This window comes from Bombus pascuorum, chromosome 16, assembly GCF_905332965.1.
Source record: "Bombus pascuorum chromosome 16, iyBomPasc1.1, whole genome shotgun sequence".
Lineage (NCBI taxonomy): Eukaryota > Metazoa > Arthropoda > Insecta > Hymenoptera > Apidae > Bombus > Bombus pascuorum.
Window position 1 is genome coordinate 7078376 of NC_083503.1, and position 18935 is coordinate 7097310.

At 34.8% G+C, this 18935-nt stretch overlaps 1 protein-coding gene across 3 annotated transcripts in view; it reads left to right on the forward strand.

The window, feature by feature from the left end:
• The window catches only part of LOC132915155 (lachesin-like), a 337108-nt gene that overhangs the window by 291209 nt on the left and 26964 nt on the right, over positions 1-18935 (forward strand). For all 3 annotated transcript variants that reach the window (XM_060974868.1, XM_060974870.1, XM_060974869.1), the window contains 2 exons: positions 8665-8780; positions 14877-15062. In XM_060974868.1, coding sequence (XP_060830851.1) covers positions 8665-8780; positions 14877-15062 — 302 coding nt within the window. The remainder of the gene's footprint in view (positions 1-8664; positions 8781-14876; positions 15063-18935) is intronic.

The window sequence follows — 18935 nt, forward strand, 5'->3', positions numbered from 1 at the left end:
TGTAAACATTCGGTTGTCATCTTGTTCTCGACGATGTTTATGGTTTACCCGATATTTTTAGGCCTCGTGTTGCCCACGATACTTCAATAATATATTTTTTTGTTATCGGTAGAACACTTTCTGTTGATTTTATTGGCATATTGGATTAATCACTTCTTAAAGTTACTTATTGTTGAAACAACATCAAAACGTTTTATGCAATATATTTGAAACATCCAAACGGTCGTATACTGTTTCATGCTAAAAAAATCTATTAAATCTATTGACAGTGAAACGATATTTCATATACGGTTCTTACAAGAATTAGGAATAGATCGCCTTAAGGTATTTGTCAGTCTTTTAAAAATTAGATATTTTAGATTAGGATTTTGTTTGAAAATATACTTTCAGGAATAGTTTAGGCCCTTTCAAAATGTATGCAAGAAATTAAAAAAGTATTATGTTTGAAAATGAATTAATCGATTCCGAAGAAAATGAAAATAATTGCAACCTTCCTCAGATACGGCGAAGAAATATATGATCAGAATCGGAAACGGAGTCAATTGAAGATGATGTCAAGGACACCTATTGCAATATAACATAGACATCTAAAAATTTCAAGCCAAATCTTTTCCTCAAAAAATTCGGAAATAAGAAAGGAAATACGCAGATCCTCACCAATTATAGATTAATTTGAGTTATTCATTTCTGAAGAGCTCGCACAGTACATTGTGGGACACACAGTATATGTGAGACAAATTAATATCGGGCTCAGAAGAATAATAACAACTTGGATACCCAGGAAAATACGATAGTAGAAGTGTACTGTTTTTTCGCGTTGTCCTTATCGATGACACATAACAAAAGACTTGTTGGAATACAACGATATTACACACATAGGCGCAAATACTCTTACACAGATACCCACACAGGTATTTGAACAGGACACTTACACAGGTCATACTCGTTACTGTATAGAGAGTGGGGTTCAAAATATTTAAGGAATCATGGGTCACTACCTATGTTTAGTCTGAGAGTAACTGACCAACGATCAACAATCTCCATACGTTATTAATTATATCACTCGCTTATATACATTTGGTTCTGTAGTTCTGTTTAACAATTATCACCGAATATTGTTTTAACAGAAACATTGTGTCTTCCGCAGATTATTAATCTTAACTTTAAGATTAAATTCTAACAAAACTAACAATACAAGAGTATTGAACTAATGCTAAATAATTACGAAGAAGTATTTTTGGTGAATAACGACCAGAGATCGCTATTTTTACTACTATTTTATTACTAAGGATGATACACTTTACACACGAACTTGGGCACACTGATGATCGTTTAGGTAAAATAAGAGATGTAATCAATATGCCACGAAAATCATTCAGTGACGCATTTCATCCGTATCAAGGATTTTGTATTGAGGAAAGCTTGATGTTGTAAAGAGGTCACTTGTCTTTCAAGCAGTACATTCCGTCGAAGAGGAGTCGATTTGGCATAAAATCGTACATGCTCTGTCATTGTAAAACAGGTTACACACAAGAGTTTGTAGTTTATGGCGGAAGCTCAAAAATATAATAATAAAGTGCAATCACGGGGATTGGAAAATCGGGAGCAATAGTCTTGTGACTTTTGAAACCATACTTGGGAAAAGGTCACACAGTTTATCCAAGCGAATTTGAAGAGCGTTTGAAAAAAGAAGAGGTATGCTTTCGTACATCAAATACTTCGTTCGTAATGAAGTGGATAGGCAAGAAAGAAGTTTATGTGCTTAGAAGTATGCATACTGTGCAGATTTTGCGGCAGTGTCTAGGTATGGAGGACAACAGAGTGTGCAGAAGCCTGTGTGTGTTAGACAAGGTTGATATGGTTCTAAATACTGTTAATTCAACGCATAAATCGTTGAAGTGGTATCGCAAATTTTTCTTCCACCTCATAGACATTTGTGTGTGGAATGCATATTGTGTTGGAATGGAAACCATTTCAGTTAGGATTAATAAAGCAAATAATCGTAAAGTACCTGCACAATGTAGTTCGGCATCAAAACAGACCCGCTGACGATCCAACGAGGTTAACAGACAGGTATTTTTCCTCATTCTATAAACCAAAAAGTAAAAGCCGAAAACGAAGATGCTTCGTTTGTAGTAAACATGATAATGTAGGCTGTCGAGCGTTCAATCAATATAACATAACGATTCCAGATTGTTACAATTTTTCCAAACGCTATATTAGATTAACAAAGGAGCTAGCTAGTTAGAGAAATAGCAGGGCAAGTTCCCTGCGTCAATTTAACTTTACAAGGCGGAAATTTATATACGTATGTATATAAAAAATCTAATTCAGTATGTACTTTTTTTTATTAATTGAAATTATGCTCGGTATAAATACACGTCGCAAAGACAGCCTAAAAAATCAGAAATATACTAAAATGTGAGGTATGTGCATCACACTAAAGTGATAATTAAAAAGCAGATTATGTTTACGGCGCAAAACACTCACCTGAAATGTACACTGCGCAAATTCAAGTGGTAATAAAAACCAATTGCGTTGCTCGTGTCGAGTAGTCTCTTTTCTGGAAATATATCTCGAGACGAGGCCTAATACAACGCAAGTTGGATCTCACGAGACCTACTATGAGCCTCGTGATTGCTACTCATATTCGGTATGCGTTCTGACATCGAAATGAAATGGCGTTACAAAAATTTGTCTCCGAAAGGAAAATTGCTGTTGCGGTATCTATGTGCATTGCGGAGGAAGAAATTCCGTATAAAAAGAAGAAATAGTCAGGAATTGGCTGATCGCAGAAGATACATTTTCGCATGTAGCATTATTAAAAGAATTGTAGCAAAACGAAGCAAAAGAATTTTTAAATTATGTACGGATGGATGAAGAAAAATTTAATATTACTTTCATTTTAATTCAATCGTACGTTCGGAAAAAAGACACTGTAATGCGAGAAGGTATATTTGCTGAAGAGCGCTTGATAACTTCACTCAGCTATTTAGTTATCGAACAAAGTTATGAAAACTTGGAATTTTCTTATACCGTACTGGCATAGCTATTGCGACAAATAATTTTTCAGCGTAACCTCTTGTTTCTTGATTTCGTATTGTCGACGGCGATCAGTTTAGTCAATTCAAATTTTTTTATTTTTACGCCCCGTTCTCAATGTCATTCGAACGTCTTTGAATTATCGAGATAACGAATTTTCTGAGTTTTCCCGACAAACTGAGAAGACTTAATCTATAGCAGTAGTGTCCAAAATTTTTTTAGTCGTGGCGTACTTTAGAAGATGTACAGATATCTTGTATATAAATTTTATTATTTATTTAGAAGAAATACTCTTACGTAACATTAATAAAAAAAGTAAATAGTTTCGTACGTATTGAAGAACTGATTTTTCGAGTGTATGTGGCAAGTAAAAGTCAGACAAGGTCTTTTCAGTCGTAAAGTGGGAATTATAAACTATCGAGGTATCTTGTTATTACCAATTGAAGTCAAGAATAAAAAGGTCTAAAAATGTCGGGTAAACCATAAACATTGTCGCGAACCGAGGCGCCGACAGGCCCATCAATGTGTCGTTGGTCCATTAACTGGAACCCTACGTGACTCTGGCCACGAGCGATTGCGTAACACGTGCGTGGTGAGACTAAGACAAAGGGACAAAAGGGATGCTAATATAGAGTTGCTAGCGTTGTCCAGAGAGTATGGTCCGCGTGAGAGAGTGAGCGTTGGATCCGTTGTGACGAGAGTTGCAAATTAATTATCGAGTTGTCTAAAGTATAAGTACGTTCTTGCGACTAGTTCATGTTAAATAACCATCGTTTCCTGTCTAATCAACATCTGTATCAATTCATTCTTTGTAAATAAACCATCTTTTAATCATTTAATTATTAAGTAGCATATTCCCCGATACTACAATAGGATATGATTAAATTTCTTCCGCTGCATGAGATTAAAGACAGAAAAGCTGATCGAAAGTTACTGTATTTAAACCATACGATCGGCGGCAGGTGCCTTTTGTTTATATGTCGACGAGATATTATCTGGTCTCATTTTGGTCATCCGTCTCCAGGGAATACGGTGAGTTTGTTTTGTTTGTGTCATCAGTCTTCACTGTCATTATATCATCCTTATACCTCCGTGACCTGATTCCGAGCACTTGGACGCGGACGCGCACATTTCGCCTTTGGATCGTGAGATGAAACATTAATGCAATTCGAAACTCAACCGATGAAACAAACCGTAGAAGCAGGAAACGATTGCTTCTGGCTGATCGTGAGGCGATTTTCAATTGTACAAGTGCTCCAACGATTCAAATTTGACTCTGATCTTTTAGGCACGAAACGATCGATCCTTGGCCTTCTTCGTTCGAAGACAAACGATTCTCATTATCGATCGGCTTATACGGCTCTGATGGCGCGCCCTTCAGATGCGTATCCGCCCGTCGCAGCGCAGCAATACGATTACAAAGTCGTCGGGTTTTTAGAAACAGTTTATAACCAAGAGAAATCCAACGACGCGGAATACTGTCTTCCTTTCCTTAAATTCAGCGCGCTTTATTATGTTATTTCCGGCGAACCGTTAATCGGATACTATCTTGTAGATGTTTAATTTTCTCCTTCGAAATATTGCTTATCCTAACTTTAATCATTTTTTCTACTATTAGTCTGTAATAAAACTTGAACGAGTATACACGTATTTCTTCTACAAATCTACAAATCCTGGCTTTCTCGAAATGTCCTTACGCTTTAACCGTTTGAAACCTGTTTGGATTTTGTGTCGACAGGTCTCAGTACATTTCAACGCTACGGACGACTGACGGTATTTTGTATTTCAGTGTTATCTTCTCAATAATTTTTATTGAACAAAACTTGAAATATTTATAAAATAATAATACGCATGTATAATAATATAGATGTATTTCATAAAGTAACAAATATGACGAGCGCTATTGCGTCGCTTGGTTCTCTTCGCAATCGATTAAGAGAAGCGCCATCATGCTGTTCGGGATTTTTCGACCCTGTTTTTTTAATGACTCCTGGGACTCAAACGATTAAGGAGACTCGGTTGCAACAAGTTACACTTTGAGGCGGTAGAGTAAAAGTTCGTGTGAACGATCGCTCGTACTGCAACGCCATTTGCATACGTATCCACGTTCCGTATAGAAACTGAGGATACGACCCGTCGCGAGGAACAGGGTCTCAATTCATCCCGCGACTACAATGAGTTCACCTCTTGCGTTGGTAGCGGCCTCCTGTATTTTGATGCGTCATATTTCAAAGACCAAAAAAAGGAAGCCATCTCGTTGGTGAATGTCACAAATATATGTCGGAGATGAAAGGATACCGCCGGGGCCTTCCCTTTAGAATTCTTGGGAAAACCCCAATACTTTACTCTTTGTGATTTAACTCGATTATAATCGCCCGAGATTTGCGATAATGAGCTTGGGCTCGAAGCGACAACTAGTCGCTGAACGTAACCGCGGTCGCAGGATGAATGTTTTTACCTAATAGAGATATAGAGTAATTGTAGAGCTCTCCTTAAAATATATATTCAGAATATATTCTGAAAGAAACATTTAAGGCAAATGTTGATTATAATCTTCAAAGATTTGTTCATTTCACCTTTGTTAAAAGTTATATTTGTTGAATGAGTCAAATGAGTGTTTGATACGTAAATACGGTGGCTTTGAAAGGTGAAAGGTTTAGGAGAAAGATTCCATGGATGATAAGCCGGACTAGAGTGAAATGTATAATTAATATTTCTGTAATAGCCTTTATTTGCTGTTGAAAATATATTAATGAAGCTATCAAATTGAAACAACTATCAGTGAAACAGCTCGACGTGTGACGGACCATGTTGTTGCTTATGGCACGCGCTATTGCAACTTAAATCGTAAGGCAAGAGGTTAATGAAACGCTCGGTTATTAAAAACATTGTGGACACGGCTAATAAATGTATTATTACGATTTTTGGCAGAAATGAATACTGAACGTCGTGAGAAAATTTAAAATATAATTATGCAATTGATGCGTCGCATAACCAAGCCAGCTTTCCAGAGAATATCGTGAAATTCTTCTCTGCTCCGTTTATTGTCGCGCCAGACTTTCCTTTCTCGGATGGCTACGTTGTCGTCAACCGGCGCAGATTATGGTTTCCGCCTTTCCGCGTCTTTGTGTACAGTGTATCCATATCTCCCGCAGCGCTAAAGCTCGACTTAAAAATCTACAAAAATCCTCACGTTTTTGTTCTTCTCGATAACGATTTCGTAAATGGGCGCAAATTTTTTTTTTTATTTGCGTTTATTTTACAATCAATTCTCGTTAGAGAATTTTAAGTAAATTTATCTGGCGTGGTACTATGACATGATTAATAAGTGTTTATAATATGTTTGATTCTATTTGAATCTAGTGCTTAGGTCTAAGGTGTAATGTCTTTTTAGCCTGCGAATCTGTTCCGACGTGTCGAGTAGTCGAGTAATTAGAGGGTTTTGGTGGTTGCTAACTCTTGTGCTGTGTCTATTGCTGAATATTGATATTTCTTCTTTGACTATATCTTGAGGTCGTGATGTATCGTTTCGTTGGTGACGTACCAAGGTGCGTCTATTAGGGATCTTAAGGTTTTCGATTGGAATCGTTGGAGAATTTCCATGTTGGAATTACTCGCTGTTCCCCATAGTTGGATTCTATAGGTCCTGACAGGTTTTAATATGGCTTTGTATAGTGTAATTTTACTTTGCGTGTTCAAGTTGGAACATCGGCCGATGAGCCGGTAGAATTTTTTAAATTTTGCTTTGAGTTGTTTGGTTTTATCGTAATATTTCGTTTTGCATCAACGATATTTTCTTTAAGCAATTAGGCTCCCGTCGAAGTCCCAGTATTAGCGTTTACATGTCCAATTTGTCTTTCAATTTAACTTGCAACCACTTGCAGCCACTGATTTCACGCATCTTCTGTCTGAAATGATAAAACTAACCCTTTGCGGTTGAGAAGCGACTCTCAGTTGCTATGACGTTTCGTGCGGCAACTGAAGGGGCGAGTGATAGGCGACAACCCCTTTTAATGCTAGATTTCGACATCTGCAATTGATTAGCGCAGTATTGGTTCGTAAATAGGTTCCTTAGCTCTTTATGTTCTTTGTTAGGAGGTGTAAAGTGTTAAAATTTAAAATGGAGGTAAAATATTTAATCTGAAAAAGCCTCCAAAAAGACACAAGTCCATTTTTTTTTGTTGTTTCGAGAAAATTAAAGATTAACATCTCAGTCAATTCAAAAATATAAATTAATTATGTCAAGCCTGGCAATGTTTCTGCCAATTTATCAATATGTAATTTGATTATATAAATTTCTTTTAGGCGAATATAACTAAAATAATATATATTTGCGGGCTGCAAATGGACTTGCACCATTTTCATAACTAGTTAATTGGAAAAACCATTTCAATGATGAAAAATGAAATATCACTTGAAATATATTTTGTATTAATCCAATTTCGTTTATAAATAAAAACAAAAAATAAAATGGTAGTATTTTTCATTTTGAACGTTAATTATATTTATATATTGTTAAACTTAACATAATGTATCGATATTATTTATTTATGCTCTTTATGTGGCAGTGTTTTGAAATATTCATGATGCACAGGAAGTATAGAAGATGGTAACTGCTCCATATCCTTATATTTCTCGTTTCATTCCGTGTAAAATTTTTTTATTTTGTCTACATCGTTTAATAATATCATAATAGTTCTGTGCTGTGTACAAGAAATTCTTTTTTCGTAATGCCACTTTTATAATACCAAAATCTGTATCGTTTGGAAGATGCGAATGCCCGGAGAGTAAAAATTTATGATCAATTACATGGATGTTATTTTCCAAAGACTAGACAACATTACGATGAGCGTAATAACATGACTTTGAGTCGTTACATTTTGTAAATGTCTCAAATAGCAAAAAGCTATTTCCTGCGATCCCCTGCAAGCAGTGGTTTCGTCCCACACATACATATTATTATGAAATCCCTCGTTTAAATAATTATTACAATACATATTTCGCTTATAATAAGCGATCGAAGAAGATCATTTTGGATAGGTTAAGACTTTTTGTAAATCAAAAGAAAAGGCAAAGTATTTATCGGGATTTTGTGATGCCACAATTTTATCTTCTTTTAATGCTTTGTTTGCTAATTTAACATTTTTCAAGTGATTAACACGTATATCTATGGAAATTACACTTACACCACTTTCACAATCAATCGCTATGCAATTTCTTTTGGCCCCTTTTACATTGAACAAAGCATTGGCATTTTTTTAGATATTAAATATTAACTAGTTATAAATAAATGCTTTACACTAAATTAATTACAAATTATGCGATATTTCATTTTTTTACCAAAATGGACTTGCACCACTTTCAAAATATGCAGTCCATATTGTAATCTACGAACGGATTGGAAGTATCTCGCTCGTAGAACATCAAAATTATGTCCGCCCTACCAGAGATAAGAAAAGGTGACTAATTATTATTACAAGTAGGGTTATACGTATCCTGTATATTATAATATAAAGTTGCAAACGATTCTGATGCTAAAATAAAAGCTATTAATAACTTACTTAAATTAATTTGGCTACATGTATAAAGTTATTGTTTAAAGCTAATAAATTTCTTTTTCAGGTCAGATAACTCCAGAGCCATTGCCAGAATTTTTAGCTCCTTTGGAGAATCACACAGTGATCCAGGGCCGTGACGTCTTCTTCACTTGCGTCGTCAATAATTTACATTCGTACAAGGTATGTTCGATCATTTCTTGATGTTTTGTTTGCTAAATACTAAAATTAAATAATACAACATATATATAGGGCATCTTACTTATCAATTTTTCATGTTAAATCAAAACTTAATTCGTAAGTTTAATATAATATGACCCTGAAGCGATCCTAGACTTAGAAATTTAGACTTGCTCAAGGGAAACGTCGACGCAAGAAATTATATTCTTTGTGTTGAGTGAAGAATCTCCGAAGGTTCGCGACTTTAAGCAGACTGTAATATGAGTCGATTTCGGGAGTACGAGTTGGCTAATTATTTGCCAAGTGTTTTGCTCCAAAGTTTAAATAACTTGACACACTTAAATGACTTAATAACTTGAAAGCTTAAATAACATAAGAATGAGGTGCGCGAAATCCAATTTCTGTTAGGTGGTTGAGCCTTGAGCAAGAAGAATCAGTTAACTTCTTAATACAGTTTTCTTTCGACTGCCGAAGCGTGCACACGTGTGTCTAGTGCCCAGTGAAGTTCACAATACGTGACGATCCTCCGTCGAAAGCGAGTTGAAACAGAAAGAAACCTAGTGTTTTCTAAACTTACTCGTGGAAAATCCAACACTTCAAACCTCTAATTCAAATCATAGCCTCTCGACTAGTTATCTCAATTTGAATTAACTAGCTCTAAGATGGCCCAAGTAACCAGATCAGGCCCTCACGAACAAAACTACAATCGCATCGTTCTACCTTCTCCGCGGCAAAAGGATAATATATCCCACCTTTCAAACCACACCAAACTGAAGAAAATCCTACCTACTCTATCTTAAAATCATATCTAACCAATAGGTTGTTCATGATTAAATACTTACACGCTATAACCGCAACATTCCCAATAGAAGCTGGCATGCCCCAAGGCAGTGTCCTCGGACCTCTGCTGTACACCATTTACACTGCCGACTTACCAACCTTAACAGAGATAACCACAGCGACATTTGCTGATGACACAGCTTTATTAGCATCCCTCTCAGACCCGATAATTGCCTCCTCAACTCTCCAACGAGGTCTCCACTCTATGGAAGAATGATTCCACAAATGGCGCTTCAAAATAAATGAAAATAAATCCAGTCATATAACTTTCACACTGCGAAAACAATCCTGCCCACAAGTGACCATAAATAATATTCCAATTCCAAAGAAAGATTCAGTCAGATATCTGGGCATAATTCTAGACAGAAGAATGACATGGAAACGGCACATCGTAGATAAATCCAAAGAACTGAAAACAAAACTAAAAAAATTCTACTGGCTCATTGGCAGACGCTCCAACTTAAACATGCAGAGTAAAATAATGCTATATAAAACCATATAAAAACCTGTTTGGACCTATAGTGTCCAACTATGGGGAACAGCGAGCAACTCCAACATGGAAATTCTCCAACGATTCCAATCGAAAACTCTAAGATCCTTAATAGATGCACCTTGGTACGTTACCAACGAAACGATACGTCGCGACCTTAAAATACCCACAATCAAAGAAGAAAGATTCAAGTTCAGAAACAGATATAATATAAGAGTTAAGAACCATCAAAACCCAATAGTTGTCCGATTACTCGACACGACGGATCAGATCCGCAGATTAAAAAGGCAATACCCCTTAGATCGAAGCATTAGATTCAACTAGAATCAAACATACTGTAAACTTTTATAATCCAAGTTACAGTACCACGCTAAAATAGTTTACTTAAAATTCTGTATGAGAATTGATTGTAAATAATCTATTAAAGAAAAAAAAAAACTTCTTAATACATGTCACTCGAGTTAGAAAAAGGATGCTACCCTCGCTCGCATAGAAACTGCAACTAAGCGCATCTATGATGCGTCAATTGCCATTGAAGCGAAGAAACTGAATTCTCGGTTAATGCTACATAGTTCTTTTGGGTACGAGCAAAATTAAACGAAACTAAATGATAAAAGTGCATGTAAAAGTATAAAACTAAAAAATAGCAGAGAAGTTATTTCCGCGTCATAAACTTGAAACTGTCTATTCCTAACACCTTAACACCTAACACAAAAGCATTGATGTGTCAAGTGTCAATCATTCCTAACGAAAGAAATATGCAAGGCTACTGTGATGGGTTTCTCGTGGCGAACATTGTTCGTTTAGCTTTTGCCATAAAAGGAAATCGAATATGGTAGGATCAACGAACACGAGTTTGCACATTTATCGCATAGTAATTGTGTTACAGCGCGGAAGTGCTATGGAGCAGCCATCGTGTCGATATCACGTTCAAAAGATCCGACGATGTATTTCGCAAAAATGTAACGTAGAAAATAAAATTCTACACATTCATATTTCTGTTGATAAAACCCGCGTTTCCAAACCCGAATTCATTAAAAAGGTTATGCAGTAGTATTCTGGATGGATGAATTCGTTTTGATGATGAGCTTTGACGTAACGGAATTAAAAATACGCAATATCCTATACAAAAATATTTTAGAAAAATCTTTCCCCACTGCTGTACATGTTGTTAATAAAGTGGAACAACTTTGGAGAATCGGTCAAATAATGAACAAATACGAAAGTTGATATGCAAAAATATCGGCTAGGACATATCTTTCAAGTTATAAACGACTTAATTTACGTTAAAAATCCCTTGCGCTGTCGTGCAGATTCTGAGCAAATGACATCGATTGCGTATCACAGTGTCACTTGACTAACAAAACCTCTCGACGAAAAATTTTTCAACCTTACGTATTCGTATCGTTTTACATGCGTCATTGATTATGTCCAAGTGCATGTGTAACGCAGTATGTAGAGAAATGCGTATTGGTATGATATTAGGTTGTCCCAAAAATTTCTTTCGTTTTATAAGGAAATAACACGCGGCCAACATTTTTTGTTTTATATTATTTCATAAATTATGATCCATTTCGTTCTTGTTAAAGCAATAATATAATGTTTTATTAAATACAAAATTTATGTGTAACAGAATAACTTGAAGTATTAACCGCTCTATTCTCTTATACATCTCAAACAGGAACGAATTTGTTTCATTGCACATTTATCGCGTCTCATGGCGGTTTCCTTTTGTCTTTTTCATTTTCACTCCTCGCGTGCACAATACATATACACACACCTATTTTCTAACAGTTCCAATAGGACAAATGCTTATAAAACGAAAGAAACTTTTCGGACAACCTAGTGAAATATCTTTCCGTTCTACAAAGATCCATCCATGCAATTTGTTGTTTCATTGAAATTTGCATCGTAGATTTCCTATGTTCCATGATATTCAGCGCTATATGACGACTATTCAAACCCGTAGGTAAATCATTGCATTACGATTGATCTCCCTACTCGCAAATATCCGCAGGGATTAGCTGCATAGCTCAGTGGCACTGTGAAATGCTGACAAACATTTGTTTCTCATTGACAATCGATATTAATAATCATTCGAGCCATCGTGGTGATCCGGGGTGCATTTGTTTTGCTATCTCGCTGGATGATAAATCGCAAATTATGAATGTTAAATATAATAAATCTATATAAGTATAACAATTTGAACATTTTCAACTGAAACCCGTCTAGCCATTCAAGTAGATGCAAATCAAAGTGCAAGGAACAAAAAATCAAGGCACAACCAAAGGTGAAAGATGTGTGATAGATACTCAGTACATGGGCACTCGGTCAAAAGATACTGCTACAGTAACTTGAGAGTTATCGATGGAAACAGAAAAGAACAATTAACCTGTAATTAAAGACGAAATAGTTCGAGGACCCGAAGTTAACAAACAGGTACGAGTCCTGCAAAATTCAAGTTTAGAAGAGGAGAACAAAACAGATATTCCAATACCTAAACTGACATATGTTAAAGCCCCTATCGTCAGTACGATTAATAGAAACTTAAAATTAACTAGTAGGACTCCGAAGATGTTTACGAACGCAATTGCATGGAAAGCAAGCTAGAATACAGCATAAAATCCAACTGCTTACCGATTAGTAGTCAAAAAGTAAATACACCCAAGACTTAGAAGAGAAAAAATATTGCACTGCGATATTTCTAGACATTCAACAGGCATTCGACAAAGTATGGCATGAAGGACTGTTGTTGAAACTAAAGAAAACCCTACCACACACCTACTACTCCATCCTAAAATCCTACCTAACCAATAGACAATTGGTAAAACACTTAGACGCTATAACCTCAACATTTCCAATAGAAGCTGGCATACCCCAAGGCAGCGTATAAATTGTTGTAACGGGAATTTACGACTTCTGTTGACGTGCTTTCTCGCGAACGCGTCTCTCCGCGAAAGGTCGAATAAACAGAAATCCTGCAAACAAATTTTGTCAAATATCTCGGTCTTCGCCTGGACAATAAGATAGATTGAAAGAAAGATATCCAATAGAAAGTCAAACAAATAAAAACTATCACTAAATCTATAAACTGGTCTATAGCAGGAACTTTCAAATTCAATACAAGCTCCAAATCTATAAAACTGCCATCAAATCCAACTGAACATACGAAATTAAAATCTGGCGAACGGTAGCCAAACCTAACGTAAAGAAAATAAAAAGTGCGCAATCTATTGTTCTAAGGACGACATTAAATGCATGGTCAAACTTAAGAAACGACCGTATCCGAAAAATACTAAAAATTTCAACCGTGGGGGAAGAAACGATAAAACACTCCAAAGCAAACCATTACGGAATAAAAATCCACACGAGCAAACTTGCTAAAAACTGTTGCTCAAGATTCTCTAGAAAGTTCAAAAGGAAACACCTTTCAGCTAACTTACTTACACCTAGATATTTCATACAGCCACAACGCGTTATCTAAACTACCTCTTTTAAATAATTAATTAATAATTCATTCATTTTCATTATTTCTTTTAAAACGTGTAATTGTATGTAATAATTAGGTACATGTAGTGAACGAACATATAAGAAGAAATTGACAATAAATAAAATTTGAGAATAATGCATTCAACTTACAAGTCCTTAAATAGAAGCAAATATTCCGATTAATAGGATTGCACCTATCATTACGTTCGATTTTTCTAAATCTAAACATTGAATATCGATGTCATACCCTATATTTATTAAAACTATTGATAAGCAAGGTGAGTTTAGGATAATGAAGAAAAAAATATACTAGGCTTTAAATAGGCTGTAAAGTTAATACGTTTCATTTAGAAAATTTCGTTACGAATAACCATTATCGATGACAAAAATTTAAGTTTGGTTACCTGTAACCAATATAAATGACCGAAATCTTTTCTTGGTTAGCGATGGCAAAGATTTGTTCTCGTTACATCCGACTTTTATCAACTGTTACTAACATTCATGGTAATTACTACATATTCATCGACAACATAAAAACATTTAATTATAAAACATATATGTTATTAGGCAAACGAACAGTATGAAAATACATGAAACAAAGAATAGAATAAAAGAAGTTGTGGTACAATATTAATATAAGTGTTATTAAAGATATTGTACCATAATATCTTTATTTTATTCTCTGTTTTAGGCATTCTCATACCACCTTTTTTTCATAATTAAGCTTTCCGTATATTGTCAATAAATACTAGTCGTTAGTAATGTTAATAACAATTGACGATATTCGAACAAGGAGAAAAAATTTTTGTCGCCGATATCGGTTAGCGGGAGTCAAAAGAATTTTTCCCATCGATAATCGTTATCGGTAACCAAAATAAAATTCCGGTCATTTATATTGGTTACTAGTAACCAAAATTAAATTTCCATCATCGATAATGGTTATCGGTAACAAAAAATTCCAAACATTCATATTTGTTACTGATAATCAAAATTAAATTTTTGTCACTGATAATGGTTGCCGGTAGCCAAACAAATTTCAATTATCGCCTAATGGTTTTTCTTAATGCGAACAATTAAAAACTAATATCTTTAAATCATTCCATTTCCTGAGAAATTTCTTTGAAATTTATTGATAGCTGTCAAATCCTTCGTACATGTACTTCGTGTATGTATAAGTGCACCAAAAACTAAATGTAAGCGCCACTATTACATGTAGTGCATTATATAATGTAAAATGTAGTTTTACTTTTTCACGACAACAATTTAAATATTTTCCACAGGTAGCTTGGATGAAATCCGATTCTCGAGCAATCTTGGCGATACACACGCATTTAATAGCGCATAATCCACGGCTCTCAGTTACACATAATGGGCACAATACGTGGAAGTTACATGTGTCAAATGTTCAAAAAAATGATTCCGGTGCTTATATGTGCCAAATAAACACCGAACCTATGCAAAGTCAGGTGAGTCAAAATTTACGCACTTGAAATAATTCCAGTCCATGCGATGTATTTTAATCCTTATTATATTTGATAGTTTAGATGATATAAATATAATAAACTGTTTAGAGTTTATTTGTAATTTATGCAGTCGATATTTGGCAGTAGAGTACAAGGTAGTAATACGAATGCAATACAAAATAATAATATAATTTTGACATCTTTTACATTACAATCTAGTTATGTACTACAGTTTAATTATACCACAACATACAAATAGAAGTGAATATATTTTAAGAGCGTTTACTTTCCCCGATACAATTTCAGGTATATTTATTATATTTAAGTTCTCTACAATATCTTTAACTCAAAGCCATATTAAAATCTTTTTTGGACCTATGGGATCCAACTATGGGGAACTATGGGGAAATTCTCCAACGATTCCAATTAAAACTCTAAGATCCTTAATAGATGCACCTTGGTATGTTACCAACGAAACGACACATCGCGACCTTAAGATACGCACAGTCAAAGAAAAAATAGCCAAGTTCAGAAACAGATATAATATGAGTTAAGAACCACCAAAACCCATTAGTTACCCGATTACTCGACACGACGGATCAGATCCGCAGACTAAAAAGGCAATACCCCCTAGACCGAAGCATTAGATTCAACTAGAATCAAACATACTGTAAACTTTTACAATCCAAGTTACAGTACCACGCCAAAATAATTTACTAAAAATTCTGTATGAGAATTGATTGTAAATAATCTACTAAATAAAAAAGAAAAAGAAAAAAGTAAGTCAAAGGAAGAGGATGAAGTTTTCTTGTATAAGGCTTTGTTTCTGCTGGAGTTAACTTGCAGTGAAATACGTTCAGTGTCGACAACTATTTCAATCTTTAGCTTTAAATTAAAAAAATTTACGCGCAAAAATAAGCTGTTTTTCCGTTTGACGTCTTATCTTGTCTGACGGAATGGAATTATTCTGGAAAAGTTTGTATACGTACAGGGTATATAAGAAATACACTTATTTGACCGGACCACCACGATTCTACGACACTGGATGAAACAGTTCTATAAACGTCTACTCATCACGAGGACCAACTTGCCAACTTTTCAAAATAAGCTACGAGTCGCAATTAAACCGTTTTCTGGAGAAATGACGTTGAAATTCCATTGGGTCTTACATCGAGATTATTCGCAACAAGTTTACATTTCGCAGTCAGGTGGAAAGTAAGTAACGTGACATTAATGAGAAAACAACAAGTTTTCGTTAGCAGGTGGGATAGCCCACGATAAACAGAATGGAGTAATCAGCGTGATTTCACATTATTACAGAATTATCTACTGCGTGAAAAAAGGCTTTCAAACAAAGATTAGACGACGTCGAAGAGGACGCGATCTGATACCATTAGCTGTCTTTTAGAATAAATAGAAAATAAAATTTGTAAATAACAATTAATCTCGTTATTTTAAATAATATATTTAAACTTGTTGAAATTGCAAATAATTTATTTCTGTCTTTTAACATCTAAACAATTATTTAAATGAAAATTTATTTAATAGTACCCAGTATTACTCGCAACACATTTTTGGAACAACAAACAATTCGAGATAGTCGCTAATAGAGATAGATGGCAAAATAATTGGATTTATTGATTAAAATGAAGATTAAACCGATTAAAAAAGGTAAATTGATTAAAATGTACACAAATCCTACATATACAGGAATAATATCTTGTACATCACTGTGTCCAAATATACTTTCCCAGTAAAGTTCCATTTGATTCTCGTGCTAAGTATGATAGACACATTGTCTCAGCGATAACTGATAATATTGGATCGTGTTAGACCGCTCGATCGCAGTGAGCCGCCAAACTTCCGCGATACCTCAGGGAAATCTCCCGTTCTCAAAGTGGACATGACGGCTGTGTAATTACGTAGAGGATCTTTTCGTGCAATTATCGGACGTTTGTACTGACCGTTTAATTTTTTGTTCCAAAATTCTTATTTTTCATATTGGATGAATAATTCGAATATCTCACTGTAAAGTTCCTGTGTTATTATCGATTAGTGTTTCATAATTATATTAAACAACGAGTGTTGAGTAACAAAGTATTGTTCGGTTAAGGATTTCTTTCGTTATTCGTAATTACTACCGTACATAGCAATTTCGACAAACTAACGAAGACGAAGAGTCGAATTCGAGTACGATAAGAAGTCACGCAAAATTTATCTTTTCTCCAATTGATTGCGTCTCCTAATTTAATGGTATTTTATAAAAACGGACCTCTTTCCTTGAAAATGGTAAATCCATTTTCCTTTGTTTCGAAATATTGAAACGTTACGTTCGATTCGTATGACCTTGAGTGATTTTAAGTGACCGCGATATTTGAATGCATCTTCAAAAGGGCAACAATGGGGCAAATAGGTATTCAAAACTACACGGTTACGCTTAAAAAAAATGAAGCCTATTAAAGTGTTCTTTGAAACTCGTAAACGCGTCCATCCGAGAAAAACTTTTTCCATCGCGTAATAGCCTCCTCGAAACCAAACAACTTTTGTTTCAAACATTTCTCTGCATATCAAAAAATTGAAAGAATTATTCAGGTTATAAAATTCCATATAGTTTTGATTGTTAGGCAAATTGATATTGTGATCTAACACGATGCTATTGTGGTCTAATACGAGTCAACCTGATCGAGGGGCGAGAGGGAGGGGCTGTCAATAGTATTCGCCTCTATTGTACCTCTATTCGCTATTTTGAACATAAAGAAAAAGATAACAGTACGGAGTGGATGAGAAAAGCATTATGAATTTTGATCCAACTTTCTTTAATCTCTTTAATCGAGACACGAAAACTACGGAAAAAGTAATTTAAAAAGCGACCAGATCTCAATGACCTACGAAAAAGATAAAATTCATCCGGACAAAAAGAAGGAAGGAAACTATTTAATGTTTCATGAGAGAAAAAGAGTCGAGGAAAGGCATGGTTATTGATCTTGTGAGACAGGAACGTCATAAATGTTAATATGTGTAATCTCGCAGAAGTTGTTAAGAATTTTTATCTTAGTTTGGTACGAAAAATATTGAATAATTTGAATTTCGAATCATATACAAAATAAGATGCAGGGCAGAGTCGTACAGTACCTTGTTCTAGAGTTGGTAAAGATGAAAATTTACAAAGTGACTTTGTAGCACAAATGGATCTTAATAAAAGTAGGAAAATTCACTTTATGAAATTCAATAATACGAATTGATAATCTGCAAGAATAGTAATTGTCGAAAAATTGTCGTCCAGTACCGATCAATTATTGAACTATTGGATCTCTTGCTCTAAATGGTTAATAATGTTTAAAAAAGTCCTCTAGATGTCAGAATACATATTCTTATTCAAATTTGATTTTTACGTATATCGTATGGAAAATACTTAATATTTTCTTGATTTGCACATTCGTCGTTTTTGAAACATCGAAAGCCTCAACGGCCTGTCTTTGGGTCGTTTTATTTTCGAGGAGTAGCTTCAAAGCCCCGTTCGTGTTCTCCTTTGACCATTTCCCTCTTTTCTGTTTGGACTTGTTTTGGATTTTTCTAAAGGAAAAGAAGAAGAAAAATTAAACGAACGCCTTCTAATTTAGTTTCAGTTGCCAAAATATTGAACTTACAGGTTAAAGAAATTCAATCTATGTCTAAATCGTCGGTATTGGACGACAAATACGTTGAAACGTTTTAGATTATAATAGAAAATTGTAAAACTGGGGTAAATAACTGGTAATGACTAGATTAGATTTAGTATACGTTAAAAAAATGTACTTACCTGAAAAACAACATATCAACTCTAGAAAATAATTTTTAACTTTCGCAATATCAATCTATATGTTTGACATATCAGAT